The sequence below is a fragment of the Micromys minutus genome (assembly GCF_963924665.1).
Source record: "Micromys minutus genome assembly, chromosome: 9".
Classification (NCBI taxonomy): Eukaryota; Metazoa; Chordata; class Mammalia; order Rodentia; family Muridae; genus Micromys; species Micromys minutus.
The window spans coordinates 37,452,476-37,469,716 of record NC_137978.1 but is presented as its reverse complement, the minus strand read 5'-3'; the positions used below and the strand labels follow the sequence as shown (position 1 = coordinate 37,469,716).

At 41.6% G+C, this 17,241-nt stretch overlaps 1 protein-coding gene across 1 annotated transcript in view; it reads left to right on the top strand.

Annotated features, from left to right (window-relative positions):
• The window catches only part of SMAP2 (small ArfGAP2), a 45,690-nt gene that overhangs the window by 16,188 nt on the left and 12,261 nt on the right, over positions 1-17,241 (top strand). Inside the window, exons 2-4 of the mRNA XM_080921883.1 lie at positions 13,418-13,551; positions 15,641-15,726; positions 16,654-16,732. Of these exons, the coding sequence (XP_080778009.1) occupies positions 13,418-13,551; positions 15,641-15,726; positions 16,654-16,732 (299 nt within the window). The remainder of the gene's footprint in view (positions 1-13,417; positions 13,552-15,640; positions 15,727-16,653; positions 16,733-17,241) is intronic.

Sequence of the window (17,241 nt, the reverse complement as noted above, 5' to 3'; positions counted from 1 at the left end):
TCTTGCTGTTTGGTGTCTTATGAAATAACAACCTCCTTCCTGCCCCCAGTAAAAGCAGCTATTTTTTATTTTCCCCTCTCCCTTTGTAGAGAAGCACGTCTCCACCACCACTCTTCTAGTTTATTCCTAAATGCTTTAATCAGGATCTTTGTATAGAGGGAATTAGCTGAAGTTCAAACTATCAAGGGCTAGCCAGGGGACAGAAAACAGACATCTAGTCCTCTGACATTCTATGACATGTTTAAGTGTACCATTTCTCTATTTAAAAAAAGTCATTTTTACAGAAATGTGCCTACTAAGTTTTCACTTATTTTTATTTTTTTACTATTTTATATCAGTTTTTAAAATTAAAAAAATTGAATTATTTATTTTATCTATATAATAAGTACACTGTCACTATCTTCAGATAGACCAGAAGAGGGCATCAGATCCCATTAGAGATGGTTGTGAGTCACCATGTGGTTGCTGGGATTTTAACTCAGGACCTTTGAAAGAGCAGTCAGTGCTCTTAACCACTGAACCATCTCTCTAACTCTCTAAGAATATTTTAAGGTAATAGTCTATAGACAGAACTCTTTGAAAAGAACTCTTAAAAATTGTGATAAGGATGCTGAAGTGTAGCTCTCCACAATTGATGGCTTTAGCAGGGGTGCAGGTGAGGAAGAACTCTGCTTTCTTTAAGGTACTGGCCACGGGGAGTTTGACCATGTTCCAGTGGGTATATGGGCAACACAAATTGGAATTTTTTTCTTATTCTTCTTTTGGGGGACAGCAGTGGTCACAAGGGTTTAAAGAACTAGGAAATGAGTGTGCTCCAATTCATGATGTAAAATTTCAAAATAATCAAAAATATTATTTTAAAATGCATTTTAAAATGTCTATGAATATTTTGCCTGTATGTTTCTAAGTGTATACCTGGTACCCACAGAGACCAGAGAGAGTGCCAAATCCCTCAGAACTGAGTACAGGTCCTCTGCAGGTGTTCTTAACACTGAGCCATCTTCCAGACCTGTTCTATGAGCTTTCCCCTACCCCCTTCTTAAAGGTTTCATGTAGCCCAAGCTGACCTCAAATTCTTGATCCTCCTGTTTCTACTCCACAAATGCTAGAATTACGGCCATCTCCTGCCTTGCCTGGCTTAGGTTTTATGGTTTTATTTATTTATTTTCTGTGCTGTGTGTGTGTGTGTGTGTGTGTGTGTGTGTGTAGGTGTGTAGGAGGAGGAGGAAGAAGAGGAGGAGGAAGAAGAAGGGAGAGGAGGGAGAGATTTCGAAGGCACACACATAGTGTATACTTGCCATGCCACACTCCTGGAAGTCAGAGGTCAACCTCAGGAGTCGGTCCTTGCCTTTCACCTTGTTTGAGGAAGAATATCTTTGTTCACCTTGCATACACCAAGCTAACCAGTTCATGGACTTTGAGGGATTCTCCTGTCTCTACCTCCTATCTTGCTGTAGGAATAGTAGGGTTATAATGTGCTCTACTACATCCCACTTTACATAGGTTCTGGAGACTCGAACTCACATCACCATCACACCTGCACAGCAGATACTTAACTCTCTCCTTACTCTCTATCTAGCCATTTTTCCAGCCCCAGCTTGGGCTTTTGTTTTGTTTTTTGAGACAGAGTTCTCTGTCCTAGAACTCTGCTCTGTAGATCAGACTGGTCTCTCACTCACAGAGATCTACCTGTCTCTGCTTCCCAAGTACTGGCATTAAAGGTGTGTGCCACCCCATCCAGCTGATGGCTTAGGTTTTTAAGAGTTATCTAAGTAGAGAGTTTTGTAACCTACAGGAATTGACAGGTAGGTAGGTAGTAGATAGATAGATAGACAGACAGACAGACAGACAGACAGACAGACAGACATATAGATTGACAGGTAGGTAGGTGATAGATAGATAGATAGATAGATAGATAGATAGATAGATAGATAGACAGACAGACAGACAGACAGACAGAATGAACCCAACATTGGAACAGCTGTGAGAGTCACATCAGAAAGAAAGCTTCTGTGGAAAGCAGCTTGGAGTGTGGACTGCATACATGGGTTTCCCAGGAGAGAGAATGGCTTCCTAAAGGCTTCTGGGAGAAATCTTCAGCCAGTCGAGAAAAGGCAGGAAGTTCTTCAAGACTTTCTACGTGTGCATCAGGGAGTGCCTGGATTGACTTCAATCCAGGTGCTTTTCCTCCTGATTCACCCTTTTTCTAGTCCCGAATTTCTAGCATCCATTTAGTCAACTCCAAGAACAGTAGGCAAACTTCACCTCCCAGAACAAGTCAAGGCCTTTTTTTCCTTTTTCCTTTACAGCCAAGTTGGCTCCTGGGCTGAGATTCTTTCCTCATGCTTAGTAGTTGTTTAGTTCCCATGCTTTCTGAGTCTTTCTTGAGGCTTCTTGGGGATTGTAGTTCAACCTGTCTCAAGGCTGACTGTCTCAAGGCTGACTGTCTCAAGGTCACCATCCATTAGTTCCCTTGGAAGTTCTTCATTCCTGTGCCACTTGTCAGCGTTCTGGGTGTTAGACTCCGGGATTGAAGGGCTTTTGAGGAATTTTTAAGTGACTGTGTCTCTTCAAAGGTGAGCCACTCCCCACTGTCTAAAGGGAAAGGATAGGGGTCACTTCTGTTTGTCTATTTTTGAGACAAGATCTGTTCTGTCTGGCTTGGACCAAGCCTGGCCTTGAACATGTTGTGATCCTCCTTGTTCTGTGCCTCTTTTTAAAGAAAGTGCGCATAAGCGAAGATATAGGCCAGTTTAAAGTTTACTGGTTTTTTGTTTGTTTGTTTGTTTGTTTTTAATCTTTTGCCTTTTTTTAGACAAGGTCTTGCTGTTTGGCCCAACCTGACCTAAAGTTCACAGTTCTTCTGCCTCAGTCTCCTGAGAAGTGAGATTTCAAAAATAGAAATACAGCCAACTTTACTATAATTGCTGGGTGTTATGGTGCCCACCTTTGATCCCAGCACTGGAGAAGCAAAGCCAGAAAGACCTCAGTGAGCTCCAGAACAGCCAGTGCTACACTGAACCTGTCTCAGAAAAACAAAGCAAAGCAAAACCAAACATTTTTACTGTAATCAGTGGTTTCTGAGTTTAGAGGGCTGGTCTCTACTGGAAGTAGCTTCAGGGCTTCCTTGATTAGACGTTCATTCTCACTGACATCACAGGACTCTCCAACACAGGCAGGGAATCTTTTGGCCAACTTTGCTTTTTCCTTAAAATATGTCTTCTCTTTATTAAAAAAAAAAATCATAGCAGCACATACCAGAATTTCCCTAGGAAATGCCAAGAGACTTGGCCCCATCCCAAGGTTTTAGATATCACCACCTTAACCATGCACGGCCACCCAGCAGGAAAGGCTGTTTTTTCCTTTGTTGCTGGGGGTTAAGCCCAAGGCCCTGTGCATAATTTTTTAAATTAAGGCATTACTGACATGAAAATTGCATACACATAAATGAGTTAGGACGTGATGTTTCCACATGAATAGCTGTAGACTTTTGTGGCAGATAGGAAGCTCTTGTGGAATCAGTAACTCACCACACCCTGGGGCCTTTCTTTCTGCTGCTTTCTGTTACAGAATCAGAAGATTACCTTAGGTGTCTGTGAGTAGGAATTACCCTCTCAGGCTCCTCTGGGTCACAGGAGCATGACTGCTGGCACAGTCTTAGGAGAAAGTGAGGCCACTGTTGGAATATAGAAACAAGAAGGGGGTAAAAAGCATCAATAGGCACACATACTAATTATTATTTCATACAACCTAACCTATACTAAATTCTACTTGCCAAGCGATAATAAACCAGGGAAATAAGACTGAGGAGATAAACTATTGAAAACTAAGTACTTTAATTTTTATTTTTATTTTTGATAAAGGATTTTATTGTGTAGCCCTGCTTGTCCTAGAATTCTCTCTGTAGATCAGGCTAGCTTCAAACTCACAAAGCTCTGCCTTCCCTGCCTTTTGGGTGCTGGGATTAAAGGTGTGAGCCACCACTGCCTGGTTTAGAATTTTAATGTTTTGTTGGTGTTGCATTTTAGGATTTTATGAGGTGTATGTGCTAGAGATTCATCTCAGGGCTTCAAGCATTCTAGGCAAGCACTCTACCAGTGTTTACTCTTTCTTAAAACTTATTGTTAATATTATTTTTACTCTTTAAGACACTGTCAAACTAAGCTATTCAGGCAGGCCTTGAATTTGCAATCTTTCTACCTCACTGACTGGGATTACAGGATTGCAAGTTGCTGGTATTTAGGACCACATCACCAAATCTAGCAGCTTAATGGATTTTAGAGGCATTAAAATTATCTTTCACAAGAGCTAGATTTTAGGGATAATCTAATCTAGGCAAGGAAATTGACTCGAAAAGAATTGAACTGACTTAAAGTCAGGTAGCATAGTTCAGATAACACCTGTCATTAGCTCTGTGCACTGCAAGGATCAGGCAGATGAACCCAGATATGTACAAACGTGTTACTGGACTAGTTTAGAGCAAGTACTGGGTTTCTAGGGTTAACAGAAAATTCTTGCTGATACTTCCTGGAACGTTTAGCTGTTAGATTGCTTTGGACTTGTATTCCTTTCTGAAATCATTATATTTTTTATTGATATTTTCTTTTGTGGCCCTCCCTGACCCAGAGCTGAGGAAAGTCAAGGGAGCTTCACAGTTTGTAACCACTTGAAAAGATGAAGAATTCTTCTTTTCTTGTCCAAGACCTCAGTTGGTTTCTTGATGTTAAAAGTTTTCAGGTGTTTTGAGAAAAGCCCTGTGGGCTGCTGAAATAGGTATAGGTCTACATTGATTATCATTTTGTCAGTGAGTGCTCAGCAGAGTTCTGTTTCATTAACCTCCTTTTCCTCCTTACCTGGTAGATTTGAGGTTGCTTTGCACCTCTACTGAATTCATAGCAATTCAGCAGTTGCATCTGTTCTTGATTAATGACCTTGGTGAAGTTGACTCAGCTGGCTTGTATTTTGGTGGAATATAAGAAGTGGAGCTCTCCTCTGCTGGGCTCTCATAGCCTCCACCATTGTCTTGCATATTTCATATAAATCTAGGAGAGAAGAGCAAGCTCTGGGAGATGGAAGTGGTCCAGATAGATGAATGGAACCCACCCAGAGCAAGCTTTCTGTAGGAGTCTGTGCCATCTAACAGTAGAACCAGCTACCTTTTGAGATGATCCCTAACTTATTGTTGCATCAAAGCCAGGGATCACCTGAAGCAGTGGTTTTCAACCTTCCTAGTGCTGCGGCCCTTTAATACAGTTCCTCATGCTGTAGTGACCCCCCCCCCCCACACACACACCATAGAATTACTTCCTTGTTACTTCATAATTGTAATGCTACTGTTACATATTGTAATGTAAATATCTGATGATATTCAGGACATATGCTGTGAATTAGTCATGCAACCCCTGTGAAAGAGTCGTTTGATCACCAAAGGGGGACCCACAAGTTGAAAACTACTGACCGAAGGGTGGTCCCCTGTATCCAGTGGGATGGCTGGGCTCAGTGACATCCAACGGTCTTTGTAATTCTGACCTTTGTTCCTAATGATTTATTATTTATTTTTACTTTATGTGCATTAATGTTGTTGCTTTCATGTATGCATGTATGAGGGTGTCAAATTCCCCAGAGCTGGAGTTAACAGTTATGAGCTGCCCTGTGGGCATTGGGATTTGATCCTGGGTCCTCTGGAAGTACAACTAACGCTCTTAACCCCTAAGCCATCTCTTCAGCCCCTGAACCTCTGACTTTTTAACTTCTTAGTATAGTTCTCTTCCTCATCCCTAAGTGACTTGTTTCTATTTCCTTTGTCTTAAACATTTAAGAAGTTTAGCTTCTAGTCTTTTCTTGATTTTGTGCATGTGGACCATGTTCCTGTTTGACAGACAAACATTCTTGCAAGATGGCCCAGGAGGAACAGGGCTTCTCTTGTAGAGCATTCTGAGAGCAGAGCTTGATTGAGCAAGCCCTATTTTAGTCTCATGGTTCTTTAAACTGCTTGTATTTACAGAAGTTACTGCTTACTGTTTATTTTAGAATAGAGAACCGGATGGATACTTTTTTGAATAAATAAAAGCAGGCTGGTAAATACACTTCCTTAGCCCTACTAAATTTCCCGCATCAACCATTAATCAGGAAAATGTCCTATAGAGTTGCTTACAGGTTAATCTTATTGGGGCATTTTCTCAATTAAGATTCTCTCTTCCCAGATAGGTCTAGATTTGTGTCAAGGTGACAAAACCCAAGTAGGACATTATCACATTTAAACTAGTTTTCAGTGCCAGTTCCAGGCTCATGAACTGAATTAGACTGTTTCGTTTCATTAATAATTAATATGTCTATAATTGGATTATTTCTCTTGGCATTTTCATTTACTCATCGTGTTCACGCACACATTCACAATGTACATGCATGTGCATGCAAGCCATGGCACACATGAGACAGGAGAAGTTAGCTCCCCTTCCCTCATGTGGATGCCTCATCAGACTTAGCAACAAGTGCCTTTACCTGCTGAGCCATTTTACAGCCACATCTGGCATTTTTTAAAGCTATTGAATGATAGTCAAGAAGCATGAAGTTAATCTTCTCAGTCTGAGTGAAGGAGCTAGGATATTAGTAAAGCTTAGAGAAGATTAGTTAAGAAGGGAGACCCTGCATGTGTGTAGCACTGTCCCAGAGGCCTTGGGCACAGAAAGAATGGAGGCTGTCTAGTGCAGGCATTCCCTCTCTCCTTCCTAACCACATGGTGACTGTGCTGTTCTCTCTTCACCATGGGGGCTAAAACCTGAATCTGAGTCAAAACAAATTGTTCCTCCCTAAGCTGTTACATTCTTGACAAATGATGACAATGTCATAGTGACAAGAAAGGGACTAACACAGGAAAGGAGCCCTCACTCCTCCCCCCACCTCAGATCACCTACAGTTCAGGGAGCATATAGCTCAGTGGTAGAGCCCTGGCCTAGCATGTGTGAGGCTCAAGCTGCAGTTCTCAGGAAGAGAAAACTCACCTCAGATCATGTGCTAGAGTTGTGGCAGAGGACAGGATGTACAGCTTCACTGACTTTACCCACACACACTCGCTCTCTGCCTTCCCCAGCCCCTGCCCATGGGGGACTTTACTGTTTCTGGATACGCTGCATTTGCTTTCATGCAACTTGATTGTTAAAAAGTTCTTTCCAGAGTGTGCTACAACCACCATTACTCACGGGTGCAGTTCTCTGATGCCTCATCAGAGTTAGCTCATCCCTCTCCTGTGACTGTTACGTAGCAAAAGAGGTAGGCTAAGTTAAAAGAAAATTCTAATTCTACTTCCCAGAAATAACTTTTAGTGTGTTCTTTGGATACCTTTCCTGGATAGCAATATTAGAATAAATTCTAATAATTTTAAGACTGAATTTTAAAAGTCAATATATCACAGAAGTAGTTCTTTCTTCTTTCCTTCTTTTTGCTTTTGAGATTAGGCCAAATGTAGCTCTGATCTTGAACTATGTAGACCAGGCTGGACTTGAACTTGCAGAAATCCACATACCCCTTCCTCAGCACTGGGATTAAAAGTGTGCACTATCATACTCAGCAGAACAGAACTATTTCTGTATCAAACAGAACTAAAAACTTCATAATTTCTTTACGTAGTCTACCAATATATGTTTTAGTTTTTAGAAAGCAATACTAAGTCAGGCACTGCCACTCAAGGCAGCAGTGCTGGTACTTGAGAGGCTGGGACAGGAGTGTTCCCTGTGAGTTCCAGGTCGATTTGGGCTAAAGTTTGAGACCCTGGGTTTTTTGTTTTGTTTTGGTTTGGTTTTTGTCCTGCTTTTCCCTTAATAAATGTATTTGTTTTTATGAATAAGTATTCTATCTGCATGTACTCCTGCATGCCAGAAGAGGACATCAGGTCACATTATAGATGGTTGTGAGTCATCATGGAATTTGAACTCAGGACCTCTAGAATAGCAGCCAGTGCCTTTAACCACTGAGCCATCTGTCCAGTCCTGGATTTATTTACCTTTAAATAAGCATTACAAAAATTCTGCCTCTGCTATGCATGGGGAGCTATTGTGTTCCCTACGGATGACAGTGAGTTACATCAACTCTTGTGACACTTATAGTTTAGCAGGAGGAAATATGGAACAATCATAAACATATGTATATAACAATCAAGCACAAGTGTAAATTAGAAAACACAAAGGATCAAGCCCATAGCACTTAGAAAAACACGGTTTTAAAAATGTAGGTTGAAACATGCTCAGGTGAACTTCTTTCAGTTCTGTTTAATATGAGGTTTGTGGATGGGGGATGTAGGTTGGAATTGCTGAAGCTGTAGTTAATTATGCTCTGCTTTTGTGTGGGTGACATTTTGTATAATAAGATGTAAGATGAAAAAGACAAGAGGACTGTGAACTTGGGCAGATTCATAACCAAGGAACCCAGGCCTCACAGCTTTGAGGCAGACGCCCTGCTGCTGAGCTGTACCTGGCACAGCAGGCAGAAAATGTTTTACATGGAACAGTGTGGTGTGTGGACATGAATTAGGCTGCAGTAGTGGCTGGTACGCAGGGAAAGAGCCTTTAGGCTCTGGCAACAGCATGTGCAAAGCCTTCAGACTGGATAGGCTGGTGCCTTGGGGGCATGACAGAAAGCTGGGGTTGTGTCTAGCCATGGGAAGACACACAAGACCGTGGAGGCCAGGTAGTTAGTACATACCTCTAATCTCAGGACTCAAGAAGCCAAGGCAGGAGAAATGCCAGCCTGGGTTACATAGCAGGTACCAGGCCAGCAAGGGCTCAATAACAAGATCTGTCTCAAAAACAACAAAAGAGGAGTAGTAAATTATAAGGCCCTTGGACATGTATAACACATGTGCATGAAAGTCACACCAGTTTACATTTTTACCTCTGTGTAGGAAATTCCATGGAAGACAGTAGTCAGAAATCTGACCTGTACAGACTTGGATTTTAAAGATTGTTCTGGTGGGAGTCTGGGGGACAATTGGTTACTGGTCTGGTAGTGTAGCTTAGAAATAGAGCACTTGTCCAGCCTGTCTGAGGTGCTAGGTTCAGTGCCCAGGACTGCAATAGAAACTGCCTTTGCACTCCTGGTACCTAAGCCTAGGTAGTCCATAATACCACTGTGAGAATGAGCGCTTTCAGGGAGAGATGAGAAGGTCTAGATAGACATGGATAGCTTCTGGGGCAGAGGATATAGTTCAGTTGATGGAGTGCTGGCCTAGCAGTCATGGAGGCCTGGGTGTAATGCATAGCACCACGTAAAACCTGGGGTGATAGTTTACACATGTAATACCAGCACTTGGGAAGCATCCTTAACTACACAGTGAATTTAACACTATTTGGGGTGACAAAGACACTGTGTCTTTAAAAACTAGAGGGGAACTGGAGAGATGACTTAGTGGTTAGGAGCACTTACTGCTTTACTTCCCAGCACCCACATGGTAGATTACCCTAGGGAATAGAGCACCCTTTTCTGGCCTTCACAGGTACCAGGCACACATATAGTATCCCTAAATATATGCAGGGAAAACACTTATATACATAAAATGAAAATAAATAAATCTTTTAAAAAAGAAATGGCTAGATTCAGGAAGTCTCTGGGTACATTGAATAGGGCTAGGAAATGAAAAGATACTTGCTCCTCACATACCTGTTAACCCTGGCAGCTCTGGTGGGCTTGGGACCAGTAACAAGCTGCATTGTAGATGCAGCAGGTACTCAGTACATAATGCCATCCAGAGTGGAACATCAGCAAGACCTTGCTTGCATGCTTTCCATTTCACAGAGGAGGCCACCAACCCTAAGGTATGCAGTTAGTGTGCAGTTAGTATAATCCCAGAGATTTCCTTACTAGGTGGATACATTCTACACTTGAGTTTTTAAGTTGATCAACCCAATCTACATGCTTTTTTTCGTTTTCATGTGTTCTTCATTGCAGAATGACTTCATGTCAGTGTGGCATAGTCAGTGCCTCCTGAGCCTGTGCTGTAGCTCCTGCTGAGTATGTTCAGCAGCTGTCACCTTGTTCTTGTGCTCACGATCACCCTTTGCTTGTATGAGTTGTTACTCCTTTTGCTTCCAAAACTGTTGAGAACATTACTTTGCATCACCTCTTTCCAAGCTCAGTTTAAGGATGATGTCTCTGGACAGTTGCAGGGACACCAGATGTAAGCAGATTCTGCAGAGCCTTGCAGCAATGGTGTCAAACACTGTGAAATCTGAGCATCCCCCGTCCACGCTGGCGGTTTGGACCATCTGTGTGCGAGAGGTGGCACATGCTGGCATAAGGACAAGGATTGTGTGAGAGGATTGCAGCCACCGGTGGGGGTTCAGTGATATATTTTAGACTACTTTGGAGGGAATAACGTTGTTTAAATTTTTGTGTTTCTTGGAACACTGAATGAGTCCATTCCACTGCAGTGACCATTTTCATGTGTTTTACAGTATCACACACATCATAAAACACATACAATAAATTTTATTTAAAAAAAAAAAAGAGTGGAGGAAGACAGGTCTTGGTACAGGTCTGTAATCTCACATTGCAGAAACAGAGGAGGAAGGATTGCTACAAGTTGGAGGCCAACTAGGGCTACATAGTGAGAGCTTGTCTCAAAATGACAAAAAGCAAAACAAACTGCAACCCCCCAGCATCCTGTAGTTATTGTACAGTGTTGGGGGGACACGTGTGGGTCTGTTGACTGGCCCTTTGGCTAATTAATGGGAAATACATTCTAGAATTCTCCTGTATCATGCTCTTCTGCAGTTGTTACTTACTGTTGTTCCCTCTGTTTCAGGCAATTTTAGGTAGATGTTATTAAACACATTTTATAGATGGGGAACTGTAAGTTTCTGAAGGTCATATTGGTAATCACTGATGGAGTTGCAGTCTTTTCTGACTTCACAGTTTATATTTTTAATCATTATACCATTTCCCCACATTTTTAGCCATATAAATTAGGAAAGAATGTTGAAGCTTGAACCCAAAGTCTAGCATATTAGCAAGTACTTTACTACTGAGCTCCACTCCTAGCCCATAAGTAGTAACCTTTGTCTCTTCCTTGATTTTACGGTGTTTTGCAGGTAATGTAGTTGGTGACTGATAAGTCTAGTTGCTCAAAACGGAGAGAACTGAGGTTGTAGGGCAGTGGTTGACCGTTTGCCTGGAATGTATGAGGTCATTGGTTCAAACTCAGGTACAGGGAGGTCAGGTGAGGGAGAGAGGCTGAGTAAGGTAGAAATGGGAAGTGTCATCATTTCATTGGGAAAATGTGGGAGGGATGCCGGGCAGGAGGACTGTGGGGGTGGGAGAGGAAGAGAGGCTGTCATCTGGTTGTTATTAAAACATAGTTGACTGTATTTCTATTCTGGGTCTTTGCAAGTGTGTAGACTTAGAGGCAGGAAAACTTACAATACTGCAAGTGTCTGGAGATCCCACAGTGATTCTAGTATTTTAGATGACTGCAGACTGCTTTCTCGTGACTTAGACCCAGGAAGCAGATAGTCTAATACTCCATAGCTAACTTATTTCCAAAAAAAAATTATGTTTGCTTATTTATTTATTTATTTAGTGTGTGTGTGTGTGTGTGTGTGTGTGTGTGTATGTGTGTTGTATCTGTGTGATGAGGGTCCCACTGCATGTGTGGAGATCAGAGGGCAGTTGTGAGAGTTCACTCTCTCCTACTGTGTGTGTTCTGGAGACTGTGTTCAGGTTACCAGCCTCGGTGGCAAGTGCCTTGACCTGTGGAGCATCTCACTGGCCCCATCTTAACTATCTTGATTTCAAGACTTTCTAATCTAGAACACAGGAAAAATGCCAAAGAAGCATGAAATATTGATATTTGGTTGGTCCCATTTAAAATTTTAAAGATCATTTGATAGTTCTGAAAACTATTCACAAAAACAGGAATTGAGCACCATGTAAAACCTCTTCCACACTGGTTTGGCTCCTTCCTTTTGCAGCTGTTTGCCACCCCACTACCAGAAACAGGCACATGAGTCATTGTGTGTCTCTCAGTCTGTGGAAGACTGTGCAGTCGGCTAGGAATCCAGAGAGATTGAAGACCTTTCAGAAGATAAAACCTGAACCAGTGAAAAGAATAGCAATAAACCTCCAAGCAGAGAGCACCATCTGGTGGTGACTAGGAAGACTTGCACCTCCTGCACTTTTGTATTTTGCCATAATGAATTTTACCTGGATCAAATAGCATCTTTCTAACAATTATGGACTCAGATGTCTAAGAATTACACAGGATTCCAGTATTTGCTCATCAAGAGTGCTGTCAAAATCCACAGGCTGGGCAACTTTCTTATTCCAAGCACAGGCTCTGCTGATTTCTGTAGAAAGCCAGCAGCTTGATGTCACTTCAACGTTTTACTGCAATCTCTAATTTTAATGCTGTGCTTAATATATGCCATTAATTTCTGAGAAATTATGGAGAATTAACTATGGCAGATTTTTTAGTCTTTGGTAACTGTCATATAAGTCCTTTTTTTCCATATAAAATTATGAGAAAGAGTTTGGAGATTTTTGCAGAGATATTATTAGGGTGAAGAGAACTGTCAGAGGATGGGAGCTTCTATGACAGATTTTTTAAATTGACACCTGAGATTTCCCATTGTACCAATAAGCATTCAAGTAACTATATTATCTGGCAATTCTGAATCTAGATAATTCTGTAGTTGGGTAAAGTAGGGACATCAGCCCAGCTGAGAGGATCTTGTTAGGTTAAAGTAGATGCATATTTTATAGGCCTGAAGAGAGGAGAGGATAACAGGTTTTCTGTTTCAGCATGAGCCTGGCTGGCCTGCAATGTACATATCCTTTTTCCTAGGAAGAAAGCTGAATCCAGGTTCCTCTCCTTCACAGTGTCTTCCACTCTTGGTGTAAGGTGCCAGGTTAGAGAGGCTTAGATATGGCTTTCCACCGCTGTGCTGGGATTTTTCTTTATACAAGTGACAAAGTCCTATGCCATGCATTTTAGCACCGATCAGACACTGAAAACCTGTCCTGTGTCTGCATATATAATTCTATGTATATTAGATGTAGGTCCTAGGCAGGTCCTAAGCAGAAGACAGACCTGTGATTGCCAGGGACTGGGAGCTGAGGGTCAGTGGGGAGCAGGGATACTGAGTTCCTGTCATTAGGTTTGGGATTTGAGTGATAAAACTGTTCTGGATTTAGAGTGATGGTCACCACATAGTAGTGTGACTGCCCTCGGGACATCTGTACTGTACACTCAGAGTTTAAGCTGCAAGTCAAACATTGATTTACAGGAATGAATAAAGTCAATAAAAACGCAATTGCAATAAAATCTCATTTGGTTTTAGCAGAGATGTAGCTTGATAATCTAAGTAGCACAGGCGGGCTGGGGCATTCTCATAATCTGTTCTTGACTGTCCTGTCTTGCTCTTCACAGGGCCGAGATGGGCCTCCTGGAACATCGGTGTGTTTATCTGCATTCGGTGTGCTGGAATCCACAGGAATCTGGGAGTGCATATATCCAGGGTAAAATCAGTGAACCTCGACCAGTGGACTCAAGAACAGATTCAGGTACCAGCACAGCCTATAGCCAGCTGCTCTTGTACCCATGTAAGAGCAGTTTCAGGCTGAATGCTAAACCAATCATGAAGGTGAAGGAAAAGAAAAACTTACAGTTGTCAGACACATTTGTCAAATTCTAATTTTTATTTTATTTGTTTGGGACAGGGTCTCAGGGGGTAGCTAGCCCTGGCTGGCCTGGAACTCAGAGTAATCTCCCTGCCTTTACCCTCTGAGTGCTGGAATTAAAAGCATGTGGCACTATGCCCAACAAATTATTTTCATTGTTGTTTTTTGACAGGCAGGCATCTAACTCTTTCTGTACTTATCTTAGCCTCCCAAGAACTGAGATTATAGGTGTGATTTTCTATTAGATAAAATTATTATTCTTTCAAGATGGTGGGACCTTTGGCATTTACAGATACAACACTTGTAATTTTAGATGTAGGCAGCCATTTAAAACAAAAAAACAAAACCACAAAAACACCTTCTGGGCTGAGGGCATAACTCAGTTTGCTGGTTTTGTTCTCCAGCATTAAAAAGAACAAAACAAACCCTTCTACATCATAGATTACTCATTTTCTTCCTTGTTTTAGAGATTGAGCCAGGGCCTCACATATATGTGCCTCTGAGCTATGCTTCCAGCTTTAGCATAATGTTATATTGCTAAAATGCAAGGATAAATCTAGCTTGCTGTCAGCTTGCTGGCCTGGTGGTGAGACATAAACCTGGTAGCCTGAGGTCTGCTTTTTAGTGTAACGTCATTGTTCTTTATTGTCTTCCTGTGTTGAAACCCTTTTTTGAATGTTATTTTTTCTTCTTTTTGTATGTGTGTGGGGGGGTGTTGGGGGGGGCTAGGGGCATTAAGGAAGGAGGATCCAAAGAAAACAACTTGCTGAAGTTAATGGTAGAGATAGGGGTTTTGTTTCATTTGTGTTAGAAGAGGCTTTAGGAATGACCTCGGACTGTACTTACAGACCATTATAGGTCTAAAATGGTGACTTTTTTTTCCCTAGTTTCATTTCTATTGCTGTGATAAAACACCTTGACCAAAAGCAATGTAAATGAGGAAAGAAAGGGTTTATTTAGCCCACAACTTTAGGTTATAAGCCACTATTTTGGGTAAATCCAGGCAAGAAATGAGCAGCTAGTCACATCAAAACAACAGGCAGAGCAGAGAGAAACAAATCCATGCTGCCTCTCAGCTAGCTTTTGCCTATCTTAGTACTGTTCAGAAACTTCGGCCTTAGAGAATGGTACCGCCCACAATGGACTGGGTCTTCTTACATCAATTTACAGTCAAGACAAATCCTCCACAATCACACCCATGGGTCAGTCAGGTCTCAAGATAACTAACGCCTTAGTTGCTACTCCTTTCCAAGATGATTCTACATTATATCAAGTTGACAATTAAAACTAACCAGTATAGAGGTCTATTTAAATGATAAATGGAAAATACACATTTATTGATAACAGAACTAAATAAGTTAAATAAAAGTATAAGTTTAGGAGGGTTGAGGGTGTAGCTTAGTGGTAGAATAGTTTTTTACCAGGTACAAGGCACTGAGTTCAATTATCAGCACTATCAAAAGAAAAAACTTGTATTAATTTAGAATTTATAGCACCTATTAGTGCTGGCCCTGTAGAAATCTGATGGATGGCTATAGCTATGTAGCTTGGATTTTCAAATGAATTATTCCTGAATTATTTGTGTTTTTATTATATAATAAAAACATATAATAAATAATAATTATTTATTATTTCAATTAAAAACAGAACAAAACAAAACCTGTTCAGGGAATCAGAGGCCATCTAATCTAGTCCCAGGGAATGAGATGTTCTTTTCTGGTCTCCTCAGGCACACGTGATACACAAACCTATATGATAGAAAAACGCCCATATATACAGAGGAAAAAAAAAGAGAAAGAAATTGAAGTAACCTATGGAGAAGGAAAAGCTGTGGGGACCAAATGTTGGGGAAACAGAACCCACAAGTTTAAGCCCTGTTTCCACCACTACTCGTCTGCACAGCGGGAGGACTGGGTGAGATGAAGGCAGTCCTAGACTCACCTCCCTGTCTCTGCATTCTCTTTCCTTGCAGTGCATGCAAGAGATGGGGAATGGAAAAGCAAACCGACTCTATGAAGCCTACCTTCCTGAGACCTTTCGGCGACCTCAGATAGACCCGTATCTTTTATGGAGTGATAGTTATGTGTAGTTTTGATGTTTGGGAAGAGCCAGGTGACCTTCAAGGCCTGAGACAAGACTGTGCCATCTCTGCATGGATTAACCAAAGACTTTGGTTTTTCTTTCCACTGCAACCAAACAAAAAAAGTGCTTATGTGCTGACGTTGGGACCTGGGACATCTAGCATCAAGTAGGAAAAGCTAGGGAATTAGGGTGGCAGTGACTTCACTGTGGGCTTTTCCCTAGAGTGACAGCTCCAATAGTTTCTGAATCTCTGACACTATTGTTTGATGAGAAGAATGGCTTACTGTGCTCTGTTAAACCCTGGCAACTGGCAAAACTGGTACTGCCTTTTAAATATCCTGTATAAAAGTACTGACTTTGACTGGTTTATCAGTATTTTTTTCCTCCATTCCCTCAGCAGGGGCTGACAAACACAGAACAAGCCCATTTGAAGGTGGCGTTTCTCAAGGAACTTTGCAGGCTACCTTTCTAGGGTTTGGCAGTGGTGGGTGTTGGTGGGACCTGTTACGTGAAAGAGATCTGTCAATCAGAATCTGGCATCGGGACCTAAGCTTATTTTTGAGAGGCTTTTAGGTGCCTTTGAAGTCTTGATCAAAGGCCTTAAAGCAGATCATTGATTCTTCCCTGGCATTGGCTGTAGAGGCTGTTTTTCAGTGAAGGAATGCCGCTTACTGTTGTCATTACTCTAAAGGGTGTCAGGAAAGGGTGATTACTTGCAGTAACTTTGAAGGAGTGATTCCAAGGTTTTGGTCAGGGAAGCTGTATATGAAGAAGCAGGAGTCCCGTGGGGGAAAGCCAGGCAGGAAGGAAAGGGGAGAGCATTGCCTGAGGGACAGATTGGTCTTGTATATTCCCACTGATAGAGACACATTTTTTTGATTCATCCTTAATAAGTGTTTGCAGAGCTGTTGAAGGATTTATTCGAGATAAATACGAGAAGAAGAAATATATGGACCGAAGTCTGGACATCAATGTCCTAAGGGTTTGTTGTAAATCTTTTAAGTTTTGTTGATTCTAATTATTTTTTAGTCAGGCCAAGGAAAAATTTGAAAGACCTCCACTTAATAAACAAAATGTCAATGAAGTAGCAAAATGGTTTCAAACGGTAAATTAATAAGTGTAAAAAGTACCTGACATGGCAGTGCATCCTTTAATCCCATCCAAGACAGGCAATCTCTGTGAACTTAAGGCCAGCCTGGTCTATATACCAATTTCAGGCCAGCCAAGATTACATAGTCAGGCTCTGTCTCAAATAAATAAGCAAACTAAAGCTTACAACAAACAAACAAATGCATACATAAATGTAAAAGTAGGAAAAGCCAGGTGTTGGGTCAAGGCTATGATATGGAACATGCTTTGTGCCTCGCTCATAGACGAGCAGGACAGTTACCAGAAGTAGCTTTGCCTTGATCTGCATTGAGAAGTGCCAAATTCTTTCCTTCCTCTCTCCTCTGATTTTGAGTTTGGGGACAGGGTCTTACCATGTAGCTT